The 21,062-nt window shown below is 34.9% G+C and overlaps 1 protein-coding gene across 1 annotated transcript; it reads left to right on the forward strand.

The window, feature by feature from the left end:
* The first annotated feature begins 114 nt into the window (after positions 1-114).
* Positions 115-20,930, forward strand: LOC132557873 (ankyrin repeat domain-containing protein 27-like). The gene is made up of 19 exons (XM_060222400.1): positions 115-165; positions 1,811-1,916; positions 3,494-3,530; positions 3,808-3,884; positions 4,095-4,150; positions 8,895-8,966; positions 9,642-9,703; positions 9,996-10,029; positions 11,473-11,589; positions 12,407-12,486; positions 14,138-14,297; positions 14,752-14,823; positions 16,002-16,077; positions 16,507-16,547; positions 16,797-16,900; positions 18,636-18,729; positions 19,244-19,454; positions 19,762-19,843; positions 20,420-20,930. Exons 1-19 carry the CDS (start codon positions 115-117, stop codon positions 20,478-20,480), a joined length of 1,593 nt encoding a protein of 530 aa, XP_060078383.1. The 3' UTR covers positions 20,481-20,930.
* Positions 20,931-21,062: the final 132 nt, after the last annotated feature.

Genomic DNA, 21,062 nt, shown 5'->3' on the forward strand with positions numbered 1-21,062 from the left:
TAGCACTATACGGAACATTTCTGACTTTACCCATGTAAATTTAATTGCATTACCTGTCATATGAGAGAGTGAAGGAGGATCGTCTGTTTAGGGTTCTGATCTTAGTTGAACGTGATGACGGATACAGATGAGCTAGACATTAACAAGTTCTTCCGATTTCTTCAGGTAAAACATTTTAACACATTAATCACGTAGATTATCATGTATAAACCTAATCTCAGATCAGACGGTCAGACTGATCGACAGTAATTGTTCGATACAGCTTCTGTATAAATATTCCTAAATCTACCAACACTGCCCAGTACACAACTTCTCATGTGTGAAATGGATTTTGTTAATTGCTACATTTTGCTTCCCTTTTCCAAATTCAAACATGTCTCTTGAAAGTCTAATTTAATTAAAGATTGACCAAAAGACAGATGAGTAAAAGGAATGACACCATCTGATACAGTTCTAAAAGGTAGGTAACAGAGTAAGATACAGTAGAGCCAAAATGATCATTTTTTGAAGTTACGTCTAAATCAGTAGATGCTGGGGTTTTCAATAAAAACAATAAGTATTGTTACAATAAAAACACCAGGAGTGAATAGAATCAATGATAATCTTTTATTAAAAATTCAGTAAAAATCGTTTGTACTGTCTCATCTGGAAGTAACGAAAGGAATTGTTTATTTCAATGCATCTGCTAGGATTCAAACCTGGGACTTCTGGTTTACCAGTCTGGCATTCAACTGATCAAGCTAAAGAGAAGTTCAGTATATTCAATCAGTATATCATGGCTAGTTATTTACCATGGTGACATACTCCTCCAAGAGAAAACTTGAGTTTTCCAGGAGTTACAGTACAGCGATGCTTATTGGGCAGGGCTACATATTATTCCTTAGTCCCTGATTGAGCCAAAGAGAAGTTCTCTCATGCTGAATGGAATATTGTGGCTAGTATTTACCAGGGTTACATTATCATACCTATTGCAAGACCCAAAAAAGGATGTTAGGCTGTTATTTTGACATCAAACTCTTCCTGAAGGTTTACATGTAGTCTAATGCATCAATTTGGCACAGGGTCACAGGTGGGGATGGCTGATAAGGGAAATTGAGACAAAACATTCATCATGCTGAACAATTGATTGGATTCTAAACAAGTTTTGTCTGAAACATCAAAACAAAGAACTGAAATGTTTTGTATTAGTAGAATTGTTGGTCCTTTGGCCAACGGGACAGAGCCTTATGAGGGAGACAACAATAAGCATTAAATGTCTAATTGATAAGTTGCTAATTAATGCATGACCACTATTTTAGGACTACTCGTTAAAACTTCTGTCTTGTAAAAATAGATTTTAGTGGGATTTTGCTAAAAGTGATGTCAATGTTAAAAAGACAATCATTGTCTCCCTGCTGTAAGTCATTATAGTCCAGTGATCATGTAGGCATATGCACCTCTCATATAAATTCTATTTACAGTATTTGGTAATTTGCTGAAAATATTGATGAAAACATTTCCCAGAATATATAACTTATTTTTTCATATTAGTTATGGTATTGTAGCACAGTTACATTTAAAGATGTTCTGTTAAAATAGCATATCAGAATTTTTTCTGTTAGAAATAATGTACCGATCGTTGTACAAAACAAAATATTTTGCGATTACAATGTCGGTCAGCATTTAACATATATCAACTGGACATACTCTGTAATATGTAATAGAAAAAGTTCTTAAGGAAATTATATAATTAACATGAAGTTAAATTGCTATTTTTAGAAGTAGGGGATCCCCACTGTTAAAATGTGGTGTGTGTTTGGTAATGTTACAGACTGCTTACCTAGATGTGTATGAAGCAGCCCAGGAGAGATGTTACACTGTCTGTATCCCCCAACAGTCTTCTCTCAGTAACATCAACATCTCAAAAATGTTTGTAGGTAGGTCTCCATATGCTTTTTCACCGAAGTTTGTCATTTATTGTACATACCTGTATATAGGTCATATTAACTATTACCCAGTTTATACTGTATGTCTGGAAAATATATGACAATACATTGTGTATTATCAATTTTGAAAATGTTAAGTAAATAGGACCAGACAACACCTTAGGTAGGGTTCCAGTCAAATTTAATAGTTTATATGTTTCGGCATACTAGGTATGTCATCCTCAGAACAGAGTAAATTCAAAATACAGGACTTTATATACTGCCTATGCGTAGCAACTACACATGTTATTCACATTGGACGTCATAGATAGTACACTGGTTACAACGACGTCAGTGTAAACTATTTAATTCAACTAGAAATCTACCAAAGATGTTATCTGGTCCTATTTGCTTATTGTTCTACTCTCTTTGGAGCCAGACTCAGTATTCCTTTTCAGAAGATATTTGCCTTAATGGCATGTGTAGTGTATGATCAGACTATAACAAAGTGCAAACGTCCATTTCTATCTCAGCTTGTCTAATGTATACTACACTACAGTGAGTGATGTGCCACACACACTCAGTGTTGTTACATACTGTGGCACATCACTTTCATTTACATAGTGTGGCACATCACTTTCATTTACATACTGTGGCACATCACTTTCATTTACAAACTGTGGCACATCAGTTTCATTTACATAGTGTGGCACATCACTTTCATTTACATAGTGTGGCACATCACTTTCATTTACATACTGTGGCACATCACTTTCATTTACATACTGTGGCACATCACTTTCGTTTACATACTTTGGCACATCACTTTCATTTACATACTGTGGCACATCACTTTCATTTACATACTGTGGCACATCACTTTCATTTACATACTGTGGCACATCACTTTCATTTACAAACTGTGGCACATCAGTTTCATTTACATAGTGTGGCACATCACTTTCATTTACATAGTGTGGCACATCACTTTCATTTACATACTGTGGCACATCACTTTCATTTACATACTGTGGCAGACCACTTTCGTTTACATACTGTGGCACATCACTTTCATTTACATAGTGTGGCACATCACTTTCATTTACATAGTGTGGCACATCACTTTCATTTACATAGTGTGGCACATCACTTTCATTTACATACTGTGGCACATCACTTTCATTTACATTCTGTGGCACATCACTTTCATTTACATACTGTTGCACATCACTTTTGTTTACATACTGTGGCACATTATTTTTGTTTACATACTGTGGCACATCACTTTCGTTTAGTTTACATACTGTGGCACATTATTTTTGTTTACATACTGTGGCTCATCACTTTCGTGGTGAGTTGATATGAAGCAATACAGTAAGGACTGAGAGCTCACGACCTACATTCACAACATATTTGATATTTATATGAGGATCATTTAACAGTATACCTGAATTGTATATTGAATCAGGACCGGTTGGTGTATAGCAGTTTTATGTGAAATTTAGAATTTGGTAGAACATCCCTGATCAACATATACATCAATCACTTACCTCAAATTAACATTTAAAATTTTGTCTTTCATTTTTCAGAAACTCACATATTGAGGCCATCTCCATATTTCAAAAGGTACAGAAATATCATTTGCTTGACATAATGATCATTGTAATACTGAGAAAATAGCTTTTACATGAGTCACCTGTATATAAAGCTTATATGGTGTGGCAAGAATAGACTGGTAATAAAAAAGAATATGCTTCAGAGGGATGGTATCATTGTTAGTAATAAAGAGTATCATTCAGTGAGATTATTTAGTTCACGAGAATATCTGTTTGGACAACATTAGTTCATATCTTTATTTTTTTAGATATATATATTTAGTGCGACATTTACTTCTCTGTAACAGTGAATTTCTGACGCTCAAGTCCAGTGACAGAATTGTACATCTAGAAGAAAATGGAAAAGAGCTTCGAACTGGTGATGGTGAGCTATAGCTAATACTTTTAAAGTAGATCCAGTATTGAATTCTTTTACCAATAAATATAATTCTGCTAATTCCTTGTGTTGATATTTCTAAAACTGTATTTACACTTGTTATACCTGTGTAACATAGAAAAGGGACATTAAATGTTTGTCTTATTTGTTTTTCTATACTCCGTCTAGTTTCTATATAATGTTGCGCTCTTTCTGTAGGATTCTCCTGTCCATATAAAGTGAAGATACTGAGCGAAGAACTTGGCTATAACAAGGTAAGATTGACCATCATGTTCACATTAAACAACAAGTAAATAGAACTAGGAAGATTTCCAGTCAAATTTAATAGTTTACATGTTCCGGCATACTAGGTATGCCCTCCTCAGAACAGAGTAAATTCAAAATACAGGACTTTATATACTGCCTATGTATAGCAACTACACATGTTATTCACAAATTTACCCTGTTCTGAGGAAGGCATTCATAGCATGCCGAAACATGTAAACTATTAAAGGGCCGGTTTCCAAAACGGCCCCTTCTCTGATTCAAATTTCCTGTTGGTGGTGCATTGCCCATGCCGTTGTGGTCACAAATCTATAAAGTATAAAGATTTAGGTCACTTGGTTTGTTTTTTATGGCTCCTCAAAGTTGTACCTTTCAGAAGCTGTCTAAGTGTTGATAAAATGTGCATGTTATGTAAAATATTAATGAAAATCTAATCAAATGATAGTCACCGTAAAGAATACATTCATGGCATGATTGTGACAAAAAATCATGTTTCCATCGCGCCATTTGGCTGTTTTATGGAAGAAACAATCTCAAAAATGCCATTTTCGATGATAACATTTTAGACACAAAAACTGTGTTTTTTAGAGAATACACCCTTTTATGGGCGTTGGATGCAAACCGATTTTTATCCTATTAAATAGTACGTAATATGCTATTGATGAGAGGAAAAATCATCAAAATGTAAGTGGTGGAACATTTTCAAATGTTGGGTTGAATTAGCCTATGGTTGAATTGCCGATTTTTGACTTTCTTTAGATAATTAACAAAAAAATGAGAGTATTTGCTCGGTATGTTGAGAATATGTACACAGATATGAAAAAAAGTGAGAGAAACACTTTTTCATAAAAAATCCAAGATGGCTACTTCACAAGTCCCCGTGGTTGAAGACATTGGCTGACAAATAGACAGAACAACAAACAAAACGTGTTCCTTATGATTTTGGTTGGTTTTCGCATTTACGGGAGTGTTCATAGCCATGGGCGATTGTATAATACCTATATTTATAAGTTTGGTTAGTCACATGGTAACGGGGATCTTTCATATCGAGCCCCAAACATACTTTCGACATATGCACTTCGTTGCCACATGGAAAACTATTTCAAGTTTTGTCAGAATTTCTTTACCTGTGGTTGTAATGGTCGAGGGTTTTCCAGCGTCCTGTAATTCCCAAGGTAGTACAAGATACTGGAGATGTGCGCACACATTCTCATCGTTCTCTCTCCAACTGGGCACTGGCAGTAGTAGTCCTTTATTGGGGCCTCAACATCGGGTGAAACAGTGAACCGTATCCAAACGTTATATTTCGTTTGGCTTTTGTGTCGAGAATGTATTTGACATCGGAGAAGGTCTGGGGAGTGCTGGTAAAGCCACACCTCATAGTCGCCGTCATCACTTAAATGTTCGGCGATGTAACCAGGAGCCAGAGATATCTGATATGTTCCACACGTAATGGTTCTCAAGTAATCAAGATCGAGACGGGGAAACAGTACGGAAGATGCACCCATCTTGGCAAACTCGGACCTTTCCCGTCTAGATAGATCCGGATCTATCTTGACTCTCTGAGCTAAACCATTCGGTGTTGTCAAACGGTCCTTCATACGTTCAGCCATTAGCCTATCTTTGGCATCTCTCTCTGGAGATCTCTGGTAGATCGGTCCTCCAATACCATTCAGACAGGCTGTGACGGTTCGAAGCAAAGCCTCAATGACATTGATAAAGCTGTTAGACACCAATTGCATTCGGAAGAACGTCCAGTGTTTCAGACAACCATGATAGGATTCCACAATCCACCTCGATTTGGTGATAGTTCTGTCAAGATTTGCTTGGACATCAGAATGTTGACTTTGACCAGGTTTCAGGTATGACGGCATGCTAGCATTGAGGCCAGAGGCTTCGAGAACTGATAGGACATCTCTAAAACCTCGGTCAACGACAACGTTGTCGTCTGGTTGTAGCCAAGTAACTAGCTTGTCCATGACTTTTTTTGTAATTGTAGCATCATTTTTGCTGCCAGTGAATGGTCCTACGGTGTCCAGAATGTAGCCATCTGGTAAGGCGATGCTCATGAATTTGACATAGTTTCTCTTCTTCTGGCCACAGTAGGACATTCTCTGGAGCTTGTGGTTGCTTTTCTGGATATAAATATAGGTGCCATCTCCAAAATTGACTTGGAAATTCCAAAAAGAGAAGAACACTGACTCCAGGAAATGTCGGTTTTCAGTTTTACCCAGAACAGTAATAGTGCATCGTGTGTAGTCTTGGTATATATACCAGATGAAAGATATGGGGAACAGTGCGAGTGGATTTCGAGGAACTGATCTTTGGACCAACCTGTCCAGGCCATGCATGCCGAGTCATCAAGAGAAGAAAAGCTTATTGTAAACGCAGACTGGTTCTGTGAAAGGACGTGCGACACCTCTAGGAGTTCATTAATGATTTCGGACGATTTTGATGGTAAATGAGATTCCAAGGAACATCCACCATCAAGGACAACCTCTGTAGATTGATCTAAGTCGTTACCAATAAGGTGAATGGAGCAGACGCGGGATGAGGTGGGACACCACAGTTTGTGTGAATAGATCAGGTGATGTCTTGCACGTTTTGGTAAGACTGATGATTTTGTTCCATTTTTTGGAAAGGTAACAAGACAGAGACAGCATTTTTTGTGTGAAGATGATCCATTCAAAAGATCATGAAGGGTCAGCAACTGCAGGATATGGGACGAGGAGTCGTCTTCTTCCTCTATTTCCTGGTTCTGCTCGGGTTCAGGTTCAGGCTGATTTTTGTTCCGAAGATACTTCATGTAGCACTTCTGGCAAATAAATGCTTGTTCTTTTGCTGACATCAATCCTTGTTGCACCAGCCTATCTAGGAGCCATTTATATTGTGGACTATTTACATTGCGTGCACTTCTGTTCTTATTGCCACTACGTTTCTTGAAGTATACTTGACACTCTTCTCCAACACATTTACCCTCCATCTTGAAACAATAACGATTGGTTTATGAAGCGTCGATAAAATAACAAAATAGCAAGCCACCGATGATTGCTGTAAACAGCTAATACTTAGTAGTTTAGTACAATTATGCGAAAATGTGTGATAAATAACGAACAACTAATTACACAAAATAACAAGACAATATAATAAATCACATTCAATACCTCCAAGAAGCGCAGAATTGATTGATTACTTAGAACAAAATGAAGTATTTCATATGGATAATCTATCTATTCGATGTGGCGTGGTCGGCAGGCACAAAGAAAGTGAGACAAGTCAGGGTCCCAACCCTGACAGAGCCACAACGCTTTGGAGATGGGACAATAAAACAAGGAAATTGAGACAAGAATAGCTAGCGTCGAGTGAATGATTTCGTAAACGTATACACAAAGACAAGAAGATACGGATAAATGTACAAGGCCAGAAAAATTCAGAAGAGGACAGCTTGAGATAGAACAGTATTCATGTATCAGGGTGTCCTCAGTGTAAATCTTTATATCGATACTATTTGTTTAGTCGTTACACATCATAAAACTGTCATGAAAATATCCGCTCTGATATTCAATATAAAAGTTTGTATACAATAAGCTATATAATAGGGTTTCAGACAAGGTTGTTACTCATTTCCCCTTTTCTTTCAATTTACAACCACATTCAGGCGGCAATATGAGAACGTTCCACCACATGGAATTAGCTGATTTTTGGTACACATATGAAACAAGTAAAGCTCTATATGATTTTCTGATGGAAATTTGCATCCAAAACTATATAACGGGAGAAAATTGCAAATTTATGACATTTTTCTTCATAATTGTGTCTCTGCAAGTGCATTTTCATCCGAGAATATATTTTTTTTATGTTTTAGGAATAAACACAATGTTTTGGAAATATTTATCAAAAGAAATTTATACTATGTTGCGAATTACAATTTCGAGATAACCTTCTTTTATTTACAAACTTAAGTCTTTGATGCTGAAATTGACAACTTTGTGAAAATACATTTTCACTGAAATTATGAAATCTGAGTGTCGGAAAGGTGTAAAATTATTTTTCGGAAATGAAAAAAACAGTAGTTGAGCTAGATAAGAAATTATACGGGGTCAGGCTCCTATGGAGAATTAACATTACTGGAAACAGGCCCTTTGACTGGAAATCTACCAAAGATGTTATCTGGTCCTATTTACTTATTGTTCTACACTCTTTGGAGCCAGACTCAGTATTCCTTTTCGGAATCCGTCTTGGGGAGACAGCCAAACTTGCCGAACTTATGCACCAAGTATTGGGTCTCTTATTCTTTGTATGTTCACATTAAAGTTAAGTTGAGGATGAGGAGAAACATGTTTTCACCATTGCACAAGTAAAACAATACAGTAACATAACATTGAACGACATTATGAAGAAAAGTAAGTGATCTCAGTATATAAATTGTATGCATTCTGACATCAAAGTTGATGTTGTTGTACCACAACCAATAAGACATGCTTTTTAAGGACAAATTTTTTTTTAGAGATTGTGATACATTGTTCCTACTAAAGCTGTCATTAGGTAGGATTTTCATAACTCTGAGCTTCATTAAAACAATATTGCTGATATAACTGTCATCAAAAGGTTATCAATAAGATTTTCTCCATAAAGATAATTTTGATATTGTAACATTTAATAGTAAAACAGAATACTATTGCTAATGTTATCTTTACATCATCATTGAATTTTTTTTTTTAATTTCTTTTTCAGGACTACAAGCCATTTAAAATCTTGGTGATAGAAAAACCACTGGACACCTTTAATCAGGTGACCTCATCACAGGTAAGTAATAATATTAGGTCCTAACTTAACTCAGAGATTATGAAATAGGCTTGCTTGGTCCATAACATTAATGTTGTGGTCATTTTAGATGTTTAACAATAATTAAATATATATTACTGGTCCCTCTATGGGGCACAACTTTTCAGTATAATGTATTTTATGAAATCAAATATCATCAAAGAGTTTTCAAGAAAGTTTATTATGTATCTTGTAATCACTGTCTGTTGTGCTATTTATTTCTGAAAATACAAGTTATATAGTTTTTGTCAACACCATTGATATGTGTATGAAAGGTATTCAGCCATATTAGGTTTTAAAGAGAGGTATTTATGGTATTTGTTTGTCAACAAATATGTTGACACATTCACTATTATATCCTTTGGTACCGGACTCGGTATTCTCTCAGGGAATCCGCTGTGGAGTGATACCGGACTTACCAGCCTTACCTCTTGGACGTTGGATCTCTTTTTCTTCGTATTACATTCACTAATATGTTAAAGACAACAAAGTAACAGCATTTTTTTGCAGAAAATACCGTAACAGTTAGGTTAGGGGGGTAAAATCCAACAATGTTGTCAAATGACCTTGACATATATTCAAGGTCACAGTAATCAAATTTGTTGAAATATTTCAAAATCAGTTAAAATACAACAGATTGATTACATTTGATTTCAGGCAAGAGATAGAAAAAGAAGTGAAAGAATTTCAGACAAAGATAATGCTTTGTCTGTTAAAGAGTAAGTAGTTTGTGTCATTGGTAAGATTCTATCAATATCATTTGGTATTGTTTAGTCAATTTAAGCCTTAGATTTCAACACTAAATAATTGTCATATCTAGATGTACTTAATCACAGAGTTTGATGTTATATAAGTAAGACAAAATGGCCCTACTAATCAGAAATAATATTTAAAAATGCAGTATATGTTGTTAACGTGATTTTATTAGTTTATGTAAAATGTTGTAATGGCACTGTGTTGTAAGTACAGAATTAAACATGTCATCCTTACTACATTGATTGTCTTGTGCAGGTGCCGTGAGATTTTATCTGAGGAATATGGACAGGTAAGGTATACTAAGAATTGATACGGTATTTATCTACAATAAGCCCAGGCCTGGTAATAAGCCCAACTATTACTTATTGATGTTCAATGTAATTACTAACAAATGCTATTTTATTGGTCTATGATATCAGCCAGTTACCTGACATTAAATCAGAATTTCTAAGTTAAGTCCCTTGGACTTATTACAGAATAAATAAGGCATGTAAAGGTTTTCATATCTCAAAAGGATTAAAATTTCAATGCAACAAACTTGCAAAAGAATACTATTAACATACATATTTTTTGCAATACTCTTGTTTTAGCTTTTGTTTTTGCACAAAGTATTGCACTAACATATGTTTGTGCTAATTGTACTTTCTGGATTGTGTTTATAAACCAATTCATCATTATACTATTTTTTTTTTCAAAAAAGTTATGATAGACTGAAATTTGATTACATTTACAAAAACAGGATAAAGTTTATTTTAATACCCAGAGTTATAGCCCTTTATTAATTTTGACATCAAAGTTAGTCCTTGGGCTATGGATTGCTTTCACCTCTTTACAAAACTTCTGGCATATCTCATGTATCACCTAGAATTATGTGGTATTCAATATGATATATTACCTTTGTTTTGCTGAGTGTATTGAATACATGGATTAATTAATATGACTTACTTGAGCTCAGTGCTGTAAACATACATTAGGTAATTTCTCTATTTGTCAATATCTTATATACATTCTATAACATTCCTGTATACAGGTGTGATACAGACTTACTTTGTTAACAATCTTGTGTACAGGTGTAACACAGACTTACTTTGTTAACAATCTTGTGTACAGGTGTAACACAGACTTACTTTGTTAACAATCTTGTGTACAGGTGTGACACAGACTTACTTTGTTAACAATCTTGTGTACAGGTGTAACACAGACTTACTTTATTAACAATCTTGTATACAGGTGTAACACAGACTTACTTTGTTAACAGTCTTGTGTACAGGTGTTAACAGTCTTGTGTACAGGTGTGATACAGACTTACTTTGTTAACAATCTTGTATACAGGTGTGACACAGACTTACTTCGTTAACAGTCTTGTGTACAGGTGTGACACAGACTTACTTTGTTAACAATCTTGTGTACAGGTGTAACACAGACTTACTTTGTTAACAATCTTGTATACAGGTGTGACACAGACTTACTTTGTTAACAATCTTGTGTACAGGTGTGACACAGACTTACTTTATTAACAATCTTGTATACAGGTGTGACACAGAATCACTTTGTTAACAGTCTTGTGTACAGGTGTGACACAGACTTACTTTATTAACAATCTTGTGTACAGGTGTGACACAGACTTACTTTATTAACAATCTTGTATACAGGTGTGACACAGACTTACTTTATTAACAATCTTGTGTACAGGTGTGACACAGAATCACTTTGTTAACAATCTTGTGTTCAGGTGACCAAGTCTTTAGATGACAGTATTCGGGTATTTGAGGCAAACTACATGATACTTACAGAGTACATGGATGATGCTTGTCAGCGACTCCAGGATATCAGCATGGCTGCAGTTGAGGTATTGGGATCATATACGTTGTTATTTATATGTTATATACTAATATTATTATTGAGTCTTCTCTATGGTATATAAAGTTTGTGTCTTCACAAAATCTCTTGTAATTAGTGTCATTGCTGGATTAGGTACGGTAAAGTAAGTAACTGGGATAAATAGTTATTTAGATTATTAGTAGCTTTTAGGTCAAAAATTTTAATGGATGTCTTCTTTTACTGTCATCATGGTGATCTCGCTGAGAAATATCCTGTTTCTTTCTGCGATATGAAGCTAGACGTGTTTGATGCTCATAAGTTTGCCAGTTGGTTCCATTGCTATATATCATGTTCTCATTTGAGAACAAGACATTTACATGGTTTTCTAGGTTTGCATAGCGAGTGTCGTTAATGAAGCAGAAGATGCTTACTCTTCTGGAACACCTGGTCTTATTCTCTTTGTTGATCTTCCTTTGATTCATATTTATTGAATTTTAGTTTGAATTATGATTTTGTTGACGTGTTATTATTTTCTTGATATTTTTTGTTTATGTTTATAATTGGTATATGGTATATGGTATGCAGTTTTATCAAAGACGAAAATATGTGGAAACAAAAAATAAAACAAAATTTGACTTTGAATACTATATCTCAATAATATTTTGTAAAACAATGTACCAATAGCTACAACATTTTTTATCTGATAAAACAGTACATTATCAAATTAATTGGTTAAGAGGTTTTCAAATTGTATAATTTCTGTATACACTTGAATGTGACAAAAATAATCCTGTTTCAGTATTGTTTAAAGAGTTTATGTCAGAGTAATTATATAAATGTTACAGAAATGTTTAAAGTGTGGACAGAAGCAACAGAAGGGCAAATCTCAAATGACACGCGAAGAGCTTGATACACTGATGGAAAGGTATATATTCCCAACTATAGACACATCAGGTAATGATGTGTAGATACACAACTATAGACACCAGGTAGTGATGTGTAGATACATAACTATAGACACCAGGTAATGATGTGTAGATACATAACTATAGACACCAGGTAATGATGTGTAGATACACAACTATAGACACCAGGTAATGATGTGTAGATACACAACTATAGACACCAGGTAGTGATGTGTAGATACACAACTATAGACACCAGGTAATGATGTGTGGATACACAACTATAGACATCAGGTAATGATGTGTAGATACACAACTATAGACATCAGGTAATGATGTGTGGATACGCAACTATAGACACCAGGTAATGATGTGTAGATACACAACTATAGACATCAGGTAATGATGTGTAGATACACAACTATAGACACCAGGTAATGATGTGTAGATACACAACTATAGACACCAGGTAATGATGTGTAGATACACAACTATAGACACCAGGTAATGATGTGTGGATACACAACTATAGACACCAGGTAATGATGTGTAGATACACAACTATAGACACCAGGTAATGATGTGTAGATACACAACTATAGACACCAGGTAATGATGTGTAGATACACAACTATAGACACCAGGTAATGATGTGTAGATACACAACTATAGACACATCAGGTAATTATTGTTAGAAACAGAATCCCTTTTAAATGGGGATTTGGGGGGTGGGGGAGGGGAGGAGGTTGGATGGACTCCAAACTCCAAAATAGAATTTAGCTTAAATGTTAAGCTGAAACAGCATTAAGGATGGACAACCATTTCTTAAATAACTTTGCTAGAATGTTGACCTGACACCTGGGCACTTTGGGGCCCATATGGGAATTTAGCTAAAATTTTATTTTTAAAGCTAACTCTTTTACAGTAAAATTCAGTCTGAATCAAAATTAGGCCAGAGCAAACATTATTTTTCAATTGCAGAAAATTTATTCATCCCTTTGGGACTTGAATTGGGAATTTAGCTTAAATTTTTCTTTCAAATGCTACTCTTCCCAAAAACCTAAGCGTATTTCTATCAAAATAATTTGAAATAATATTTGGGGTGGGCGATCATATCTAAAATTCAGAAAGTTTATTTGATCCCTGCAGACAGAGGGGACAGGCTCTGAATGAAGAATTTTACTAGAATTTACTTTGAAATTACTCTCCCAAAACTCTCTAGAGGTTTTTGATAAAATACAACCTAAAACAATACTTTCAGACTTGATCAAACCTCAAGAGGCTTGGAGGTGAGGCCCCAATTGGGAAGCAAGCTGAAATTTTGCTTCCCAAATGAATATTCCTAAATTTCTTGAGGTCATTCATTTTTTTTTTTTATATCCATAGTTCCCCACTCCAGGTAGATCAATGGTATGGTAGATTTCAACTAAATTTCATTTGAACCATCACTTTTCGAGGGAGATAATTTCTTAAATGAAAGATTTGATTATCAGATGACCTTTAAGGCCCATTGACCTCCTGTAAAGTGTGAAAAAAAAACATGCTGTAATTTTGCTTTCGTTGCAAAATTTTCAAAAATAAATTGCAAGTGAAAGAGAGTTTGTTTACTGTAAGAGACATGAAACTCTATATGACCAGTCTAGTTTTACTTTAGGTGTCATTTTGTTGCAGCTATGTAGTCGGAAGTGTTTACACCAAGTTGTTTCATGCTATTTGTGACAAACTTCGAGCAGATGATGAGTGCCTATTACAGAAATGTAAACAACTGGAGGGTGTGACCTCTGACAAATTGAAAGTCAGCCAAGACTTCACCTGTCCTCTGCCTGGAGCGGTGAGAATATATGATAGATTACATTAACATAGGCGTTTCTCTGAACATTTGAGCCTGTTTGTGAATGTCAAGAAAGTAATCGTTGTTGAAAAAGTTGTGATTGAGACTTGTCATCATATATATTGAACTAATTGTAGCTCCATATTGTATCATTATACTTCCTACAAGCCATTGTATCTTTGGCCACATAAACTCAGTTTATCCTCAGCTACGTAATCTCATGATACATGTATCTATGATCACATGAACTCATTTTCTTAGCCCAGAATTTTTGTAAGTATTATAATGTTGTTTGTCAATTACTAATCATAATTTTTTTATTAGTTGAAATGTAAACATAATTACAAGTCACTGTAGTTGAGAAAGAGAATTTCATAGTTTAAGGGAGGAATTTAATAGTATCTTTTTATTGCAGTGTTGAGAAAATTCTGCTTCATGTAAATGAATTTTGCAGGTTGTGGAGCTGGCTACTGTTGATGGATTAAGAACACCCCTGGAGAAGTTACATTGTCTCAAAGCAACCATTGTAAGTACCGTAGAACTGTTCATAATTATTAGGGGAATTCTGGTGTATTGTTTTATGAGCTTATGCCGTGGTGCGGCGTCCGTCGTCCGGCATCAACTTTTTCCTTTCCATTTGAACAATGTTTTGATATTTGGGTGGTATGTTCCTAGGATGAAGCCCAACAAAGTGTGAAAACAAATTATCTTGACCTATATTCAAGGTCACAGGGGTCAAATTTGCGAAAACATTTAAACAACTTCTTCTCTTGAACTGAAAGATGTAGAGACATGATATTAACCTGGGTTGTTCCTAGGATGAAGTCTGACAAAGTCTATGAATATAAATGACCTTGACCTGTATTCAAGGTCACAGGGGTCAAATTTGTTAAAACTTTTAAATGACATCTTCTCATGAACTGAAAGGCCTAGAGACATGATATTTGGGTGGTATGTATTTACACTAGTGAGCAGTGCAGGCCCAAACTAAACTAAGTGTTAACATGTTATAAACATGCAAGCTTACTTAATGACTATGACAGTATGGACCTAAGTGGCTGTAAGTTAAGGTTCCATCATAGTCATAATAAACACCTGCATTACAGAGACAATCACAGGGTTTCTATTCCTCCTTTTCAGGGCTTTATTACAGATATAATCACAGGGTTTCTATTTCTCCTTTTCAGGACTGCATTACAGAGACAATCACAGGGTTTCTATTCCTCCTTTTCAGGGCTGTATTACAGATATAATCACAGGGTTTCTATTCCTCCTTTTCAGGACTACATTACAGAGACAATCACAGGGTTTCTATTCCTCCTTTTCAGGGCTGTATTACAGAGACAATCACAGGGTTTCTATTCCTCCTTTTCAGGGCTGTATTACAGAGACAATCACAGGGTTTCTATTCCTCCTTTTCAGGGCTGTATTACAGAGACAATCACAGGGTTTCTATTCCTCCTTTTCAGGGCTGTATTACAGATATAATCACAGGGTTTCTATTCCTCCTTTTCAGGGCTGTATTACAGATATAATCACAGGGTTTCTATTCCTCCTTTTCAGGGCTGTATTACAGAGACAATCACAGGGTTTCTATTCCTCCTTTTCAGGGCTGTATTACAGATATAATCACAGGCTTTCTATTCCTCCTTTTCAGGGCTGTATTACAGATATAATCACAGGGTTTCTATTCCTCCTTTTCAGGACTGTATTACAGAGACGATCATGTCACACGTAATTGATACTCACCAATCCAGTATATCATTAGTACCTTCCCAAGGTAGGTAAAGTCACAATTAAATCTACTTTCACTTTAGTGTTATCGTTGTATTGAAATACTTTTAGATACTGAAGCCAGTAATATTTTGCTCCTTCATTTGATAAAAATGAATTTTTTTTAGTTTTTTCCGACGTCACTTTCAGTCTTGTAGGGCATGTCCGTTGGAATTTTCTTAAACCAAATTGAATTCACGGTTGCTGTATATCTGCTCTAAAACTGTTATCACAGGGTGTAAGTAATGTTGTGACATACAAATCCAGCAAGCATGTGTACAGTTGTTACCTCAGTTTTATGAATGCTCCCTAAATTAGGGAAATATGTTAATGAATATGTAACCATGGTATTGTAATGTCAGTATTACTGAGAGAAGGAAACGTAATCTATTGTATCTGCGGTACGTTTATTTCTTTGAATTTCCCTCTACTACAGATATTCCACGTCTGACCTCTGATGACCTTATTCCAATTCTTGTAAGTAGATTATAAACTGTAGCACTTCTTATGATTCATATCAGTTGTTTAAAAGTCTTATAATGGTAACTGTATCATTTACATGTAAAATAAGAATTTTGTCAATTTTATAACACAGCATCTGTATTGATCACTCATGTGTTCTGCATGGCTGTCTAGTAAGGTATACATGTATCAGTATTGTTGGATTAGTTTTTCTCTGTGAACAATTTTGTGTACATTATAAATACACAGTCTCCTGTTTTACAGGTGACTGTGATAGCCCAGGCACGGTGTACACATCTGGCTAGTAATATGTTCTACATAGAGAAGTTTCATTGGTCGGCAGAGATCAACGACAGAGATAATCTCAGGTATTTATTTCAGTCGCAATTAATCACAAGTGCACAACGTATAAAAGGCTTGAGTATTGATGGTTCCTGATATAAATAGGTTTTTGACTGATCAAATTTCACTTTCATTATTTGTGTGGAGAGATATACATTTTTTTTGTACATGATTTACTTTCTGGTTCCACAAATTAGGAGTTCTTGTCTCATTAAACATCTAGGCTCTACCAGGCAAAAATATTGGAATTTCCCAACACTCGTACTGAACCATATACATAAGAAATTGAAGACATCGTCAGCAATATATTACTAGTTGCATATTCCTTGTGTATATGATTGCGTACTTGACAGGTTTTTTTTAAATGTGAGAAAATTTACGAAGATTGAGATTTTCATGTGCCATGAGGGAGTGCTAAAGGATGATTGCTGGTGTCTGTATACTGTAAACATACATATTTTAACGGTTCTCTCATTTTAGTGTTTTTGCGTGAAATATACTATGCTAAAGTATGATTGAATTGATTGTAGTTTCTGTTCAACAATGATACAGCAACGATTGCAAGTTTATCGGATTTGTTGTGATCTCAGTTACTTCCCCTAGCAGCTTGATTTCTCAACCATCAGCAATATTTCTGATGTTTTCATTTTTTAAGATGTAAGAACATCATTATTTTCTTCTGTTTTCTACTGACCTGTTCAGTTTTTATGATACACCAGAATAACTTATCTTTGCAACTGAGCTTTATCCAATTAGATTTTCATAAACCTTGATAAAATAAAATGCATATACAATTTCAACTTGCATGAATTTCATTAAATCACCTTTTCCAAAGGTAAAGGCATGGTGAAGTTACATGGTAATGTGGCATCTAGTATTCATCTGTCTGTTTGTCTGTCAATAATTTCTTTAAATGACTTCTTAACCACTGTTTGAATTTAATTAAAATTGACAGGAAACATCTCCAGGTGATCATGCTTCAAAAATATACAAATGTTTATGCCAACCCCAAATGAATTTGCTTATAGAAGCATTCAGGGGAGATAACTGTAATTATAAAGGGCTGATCTTGCTGGCGGCTGAGGAATGAGACCAAATATAGTTGTTTTGTTAGATTCGTTTTAATAATATCTCCATTTCTAAGCAATGGTTATCACTCATATCGGACAAGAAGTATCTGTAAGTGGTATGAAGAAGGGGAACCAATTTTGTATAAACAGTGGATCTCAGTCCTTTGGGTCCTGAGGGGTAGGTCTCAATAGGGGATTCAATTTCATTTAAATCAAGAGTCTGTAGAGGAACAGGACCCATTATGGGAGATAGATATATGAGTTTAAAATCATTCTTTTTCTGTCTGCATGAATTGTTATTTGTTAAAATATAGTTTGAAGCTTTCAAATTCCTCATCTTTTGCAGAAAAAGGAACAATATAATTGTGTTTTAAAAAGTGTTGAAGGTGAAAGTTGAGATATCAAGATGAGATACAGGCCCCATGGGCCCCTTGTTATTTGAGGGTTTCAGATTCATTGCTGAGGTATTTATTAGAATGTTTAGAAATTTACCGCAAAATTACCAATGAATACATGGTTTATCTGTGATCGAAGTTGCAGAATAATTATTGTCTAGTTGTTTTTCACACCATCAATTGATGACATGCTTACAAGCATGTTAAAGTGACCTTTCTGTGTGACCTTGAAAATCATGTTATCATTGATTGATGCCTTTGTTTAGACAGCGGCCATATTGAATCATTTGTTACAGCTACTGCATGGTAACATTCAAGGCAGCAGTGCAGTATATGATCAACACAGACTTTTCTCACTTTCAAGGTCAAAAGTTGAAGGTCAAACGAGAGGTCAGTAATTTCTAAAGTCAAGTATGATTTTATTGACATATTTATGAGCATTTTTTCCTAAAGTTAGTTTTAATTCTTTCAAATAATTTCAAAAATTAAGGCTGCAATGATATACCATGTTGTATCATATCACAATACTTTCTGGTGTATAATAAGGGTTTGTTTTGTTTACCTGTATAATGATACACTAAAAGAACTGCAAGAATATTCAATCAATTTTGATCCAATGTTTAAAAAAAAATGGACTTATTTTTTCAATCATTTATCAAAGATGTGATCAACTGTGCAATTAAAGAAAGAATTAGAAATCATTCAAAAAGATATTTTGATATTATTAACTATTGAAATGTATGGCTTCACTAAATGATATTATGTACTCAATCATCATCTAGTTGAACGTTTTACCTTACACATGTGTCATGCTACATACCAAACTGTAAGCATCATATTATGATTTGAGTTATGTGTATCATTTGAATAATTAAAAAGCAGTCTTATCTTTAAAACGATACAGATCAGTATTGATGAGCTAATGAGTGCCACCAAAGATGTGACCTTACATAGGAATGACTATGGTGACAAAAATGAGAAAGATCACATTGGAACCACGCCCACAAACAGGAGAGACCAACAGTTACAGAAAATATCCAAACTTATTCAAGAAACATCTGATTTTTGGAATAAACCGAAATCTTCCACGATAGAACAGAAGAGTGTATTTGGCGGTAAGAATTACAGCATTATTTGTATTTTTTTATGTCAAATTACACTATAAATGTCATAAAAAGAACAAAGACATAAATTGGTACAAGTGTATACAGTTATCACATAATAGCTACTTAAATCTATTCTATGTATTATGGATTAATACCTAATATAAGGTATATACCACAGCCAGAAATTCTATGAATCTTAAGTGTCTAATACTCCAAATTCAAGAAAATTAACCTCCTCTTTAACCTTACTTGTTCGGGAATTTTTAAAGATTTTATGTAGATAGATATATATGTATGTATAATTTTAATTCCGCAGACCGTTACCAACAATCAATTACAAGTCCAGATGTCAGTCATCCTGTAACGACTTCAGAGAGAAAACCGCCCTCACAGTTCGGGTAATTTTGTTACCTCATGTTATGTTAACTCCTTTACTAGAAATGTAGGTGTTTGGTATATTATAAAGAAGTCATACATAGGATAAGGCTTGATCAATATAGTCTTCTTAGGTTTATGGTTTATAGTTCATTATATGCTGCAGAGAATTGAAATAATTATTAAGGTTTTGAAAACGGCTGTCTGAGGAAAGTTTATGCATAAATATAGATTGGTTTTGAAAATTCTGAGCTCATTATACCCCCACATTAAGTTACACCCGGAGTAGGTTTTAGGTGATATTATAGTCATACATTCCTTTTCCTGCTGTAAATCATTCTTGTATATGTTTTATGACTAAAATGTATTTTATTTGAATTACCTCCATTGATGAAGCTTGTGCTTGTATTGATTTGTCCGATTTGTCAGTTATGTTATAATTACATTATGAATTTATAAGGCTTTAAAAATGAAACCATTTAATTGAAATCATTGATTCATATCAGACAAAAGAAAACTTTGAAATGTAAATCATTCCTCATTTTCTGAACAGGATGTTGTTGATATTACACAGTTGTCCTTCTTTTCTCTTATTTCAGGGGATTTCTGGGATCTTTAGAAGATGACATATTTGAACAGTCATTTGGAAAACAAACTTAATGTTGACATAAAGTAGTTAAAACTTAATAACTCGGCAGAACACAATAGTAATGAAAAATTGACCATTTCATCTTTTAAAAAAAAGACATGCTATCCTCAACACACCAAAATACCAGCAAGATCCCTGGTGTCACACAGATCAGCCATACTGCCAGAAACAAAGATCCCTGGTGTCACACAGATCTACCATACTGCCAGAAACAAAGATCCCTGGTGTCACACAGATCTACCATACTGCCAGAAACAAAGATCGCTGGTGTCACACAGATCAGCCATACTGCCAGAAACAAAGATCTCTGGTGTCACACAGATCTACCATACTGCCAGAAACAAAGATCGCTGGTGTCACACAGATCTACCATACTGCCAGAAACAAAGATCCCTGGTGTCACACAGATCTACCATACTGCCAGAAACAAAGATCCCTGGTGTCACACAGATCTACCATACTGCCAGAAACAAAGATCCCTGGTGTCACACAGATCTACCATACTGCCAGAAACAAAGATCGCTGGTGTCACACAGATCTACCATACTGCCAGAAACAAAGATCGCTGGTGTCACACAGATCTACCATACTGC

This window comes from Ylistrum balloti, unplaced genomic scaffold (assembly GCF_031769215.1).
Source record: "Ylistrum balloti isolate Yb309-2 unplaced genomic scaffold, AGI_CSIRO_Ybal_v1 Utg370734, whole genome shotgun sequence".
In the NCBI taxonomy this organism is placed as follows: Eukaryota; Metazoa; Mollusca; class Bivalvia; order Pectinida; family Pectinidae; genus Ylistrum; species Ylistrum balloti.

What these genes read in the sequence shown, in the direction of transcription:
- LOC132557873 (XM_060222400.1), top strand. Translation starts at nt 115, where the DNA reads ATGACGGATACAGATGAGCTAGACATTAACAAGTTCTTCCGATTTCTT. An exon ending in AATGCTTTGTCTGTTAAAGA is followed by an intron (nt 9,704 to 9,995) that starts GTAAGTAGTTTG and finishes TGTCTTGTGCAG; the next exon opens with GTGCCGTGAGATTTTATCTG. An exon ending in ATGACCTTATTCCAATTCTT is followed by an intron (nt 16,548 to 16,796) that starts GTAAGTAGATTA and finishes CCTGTTTTACAG; the next exon opens with GTGACTGTGATAGCCCAGGC.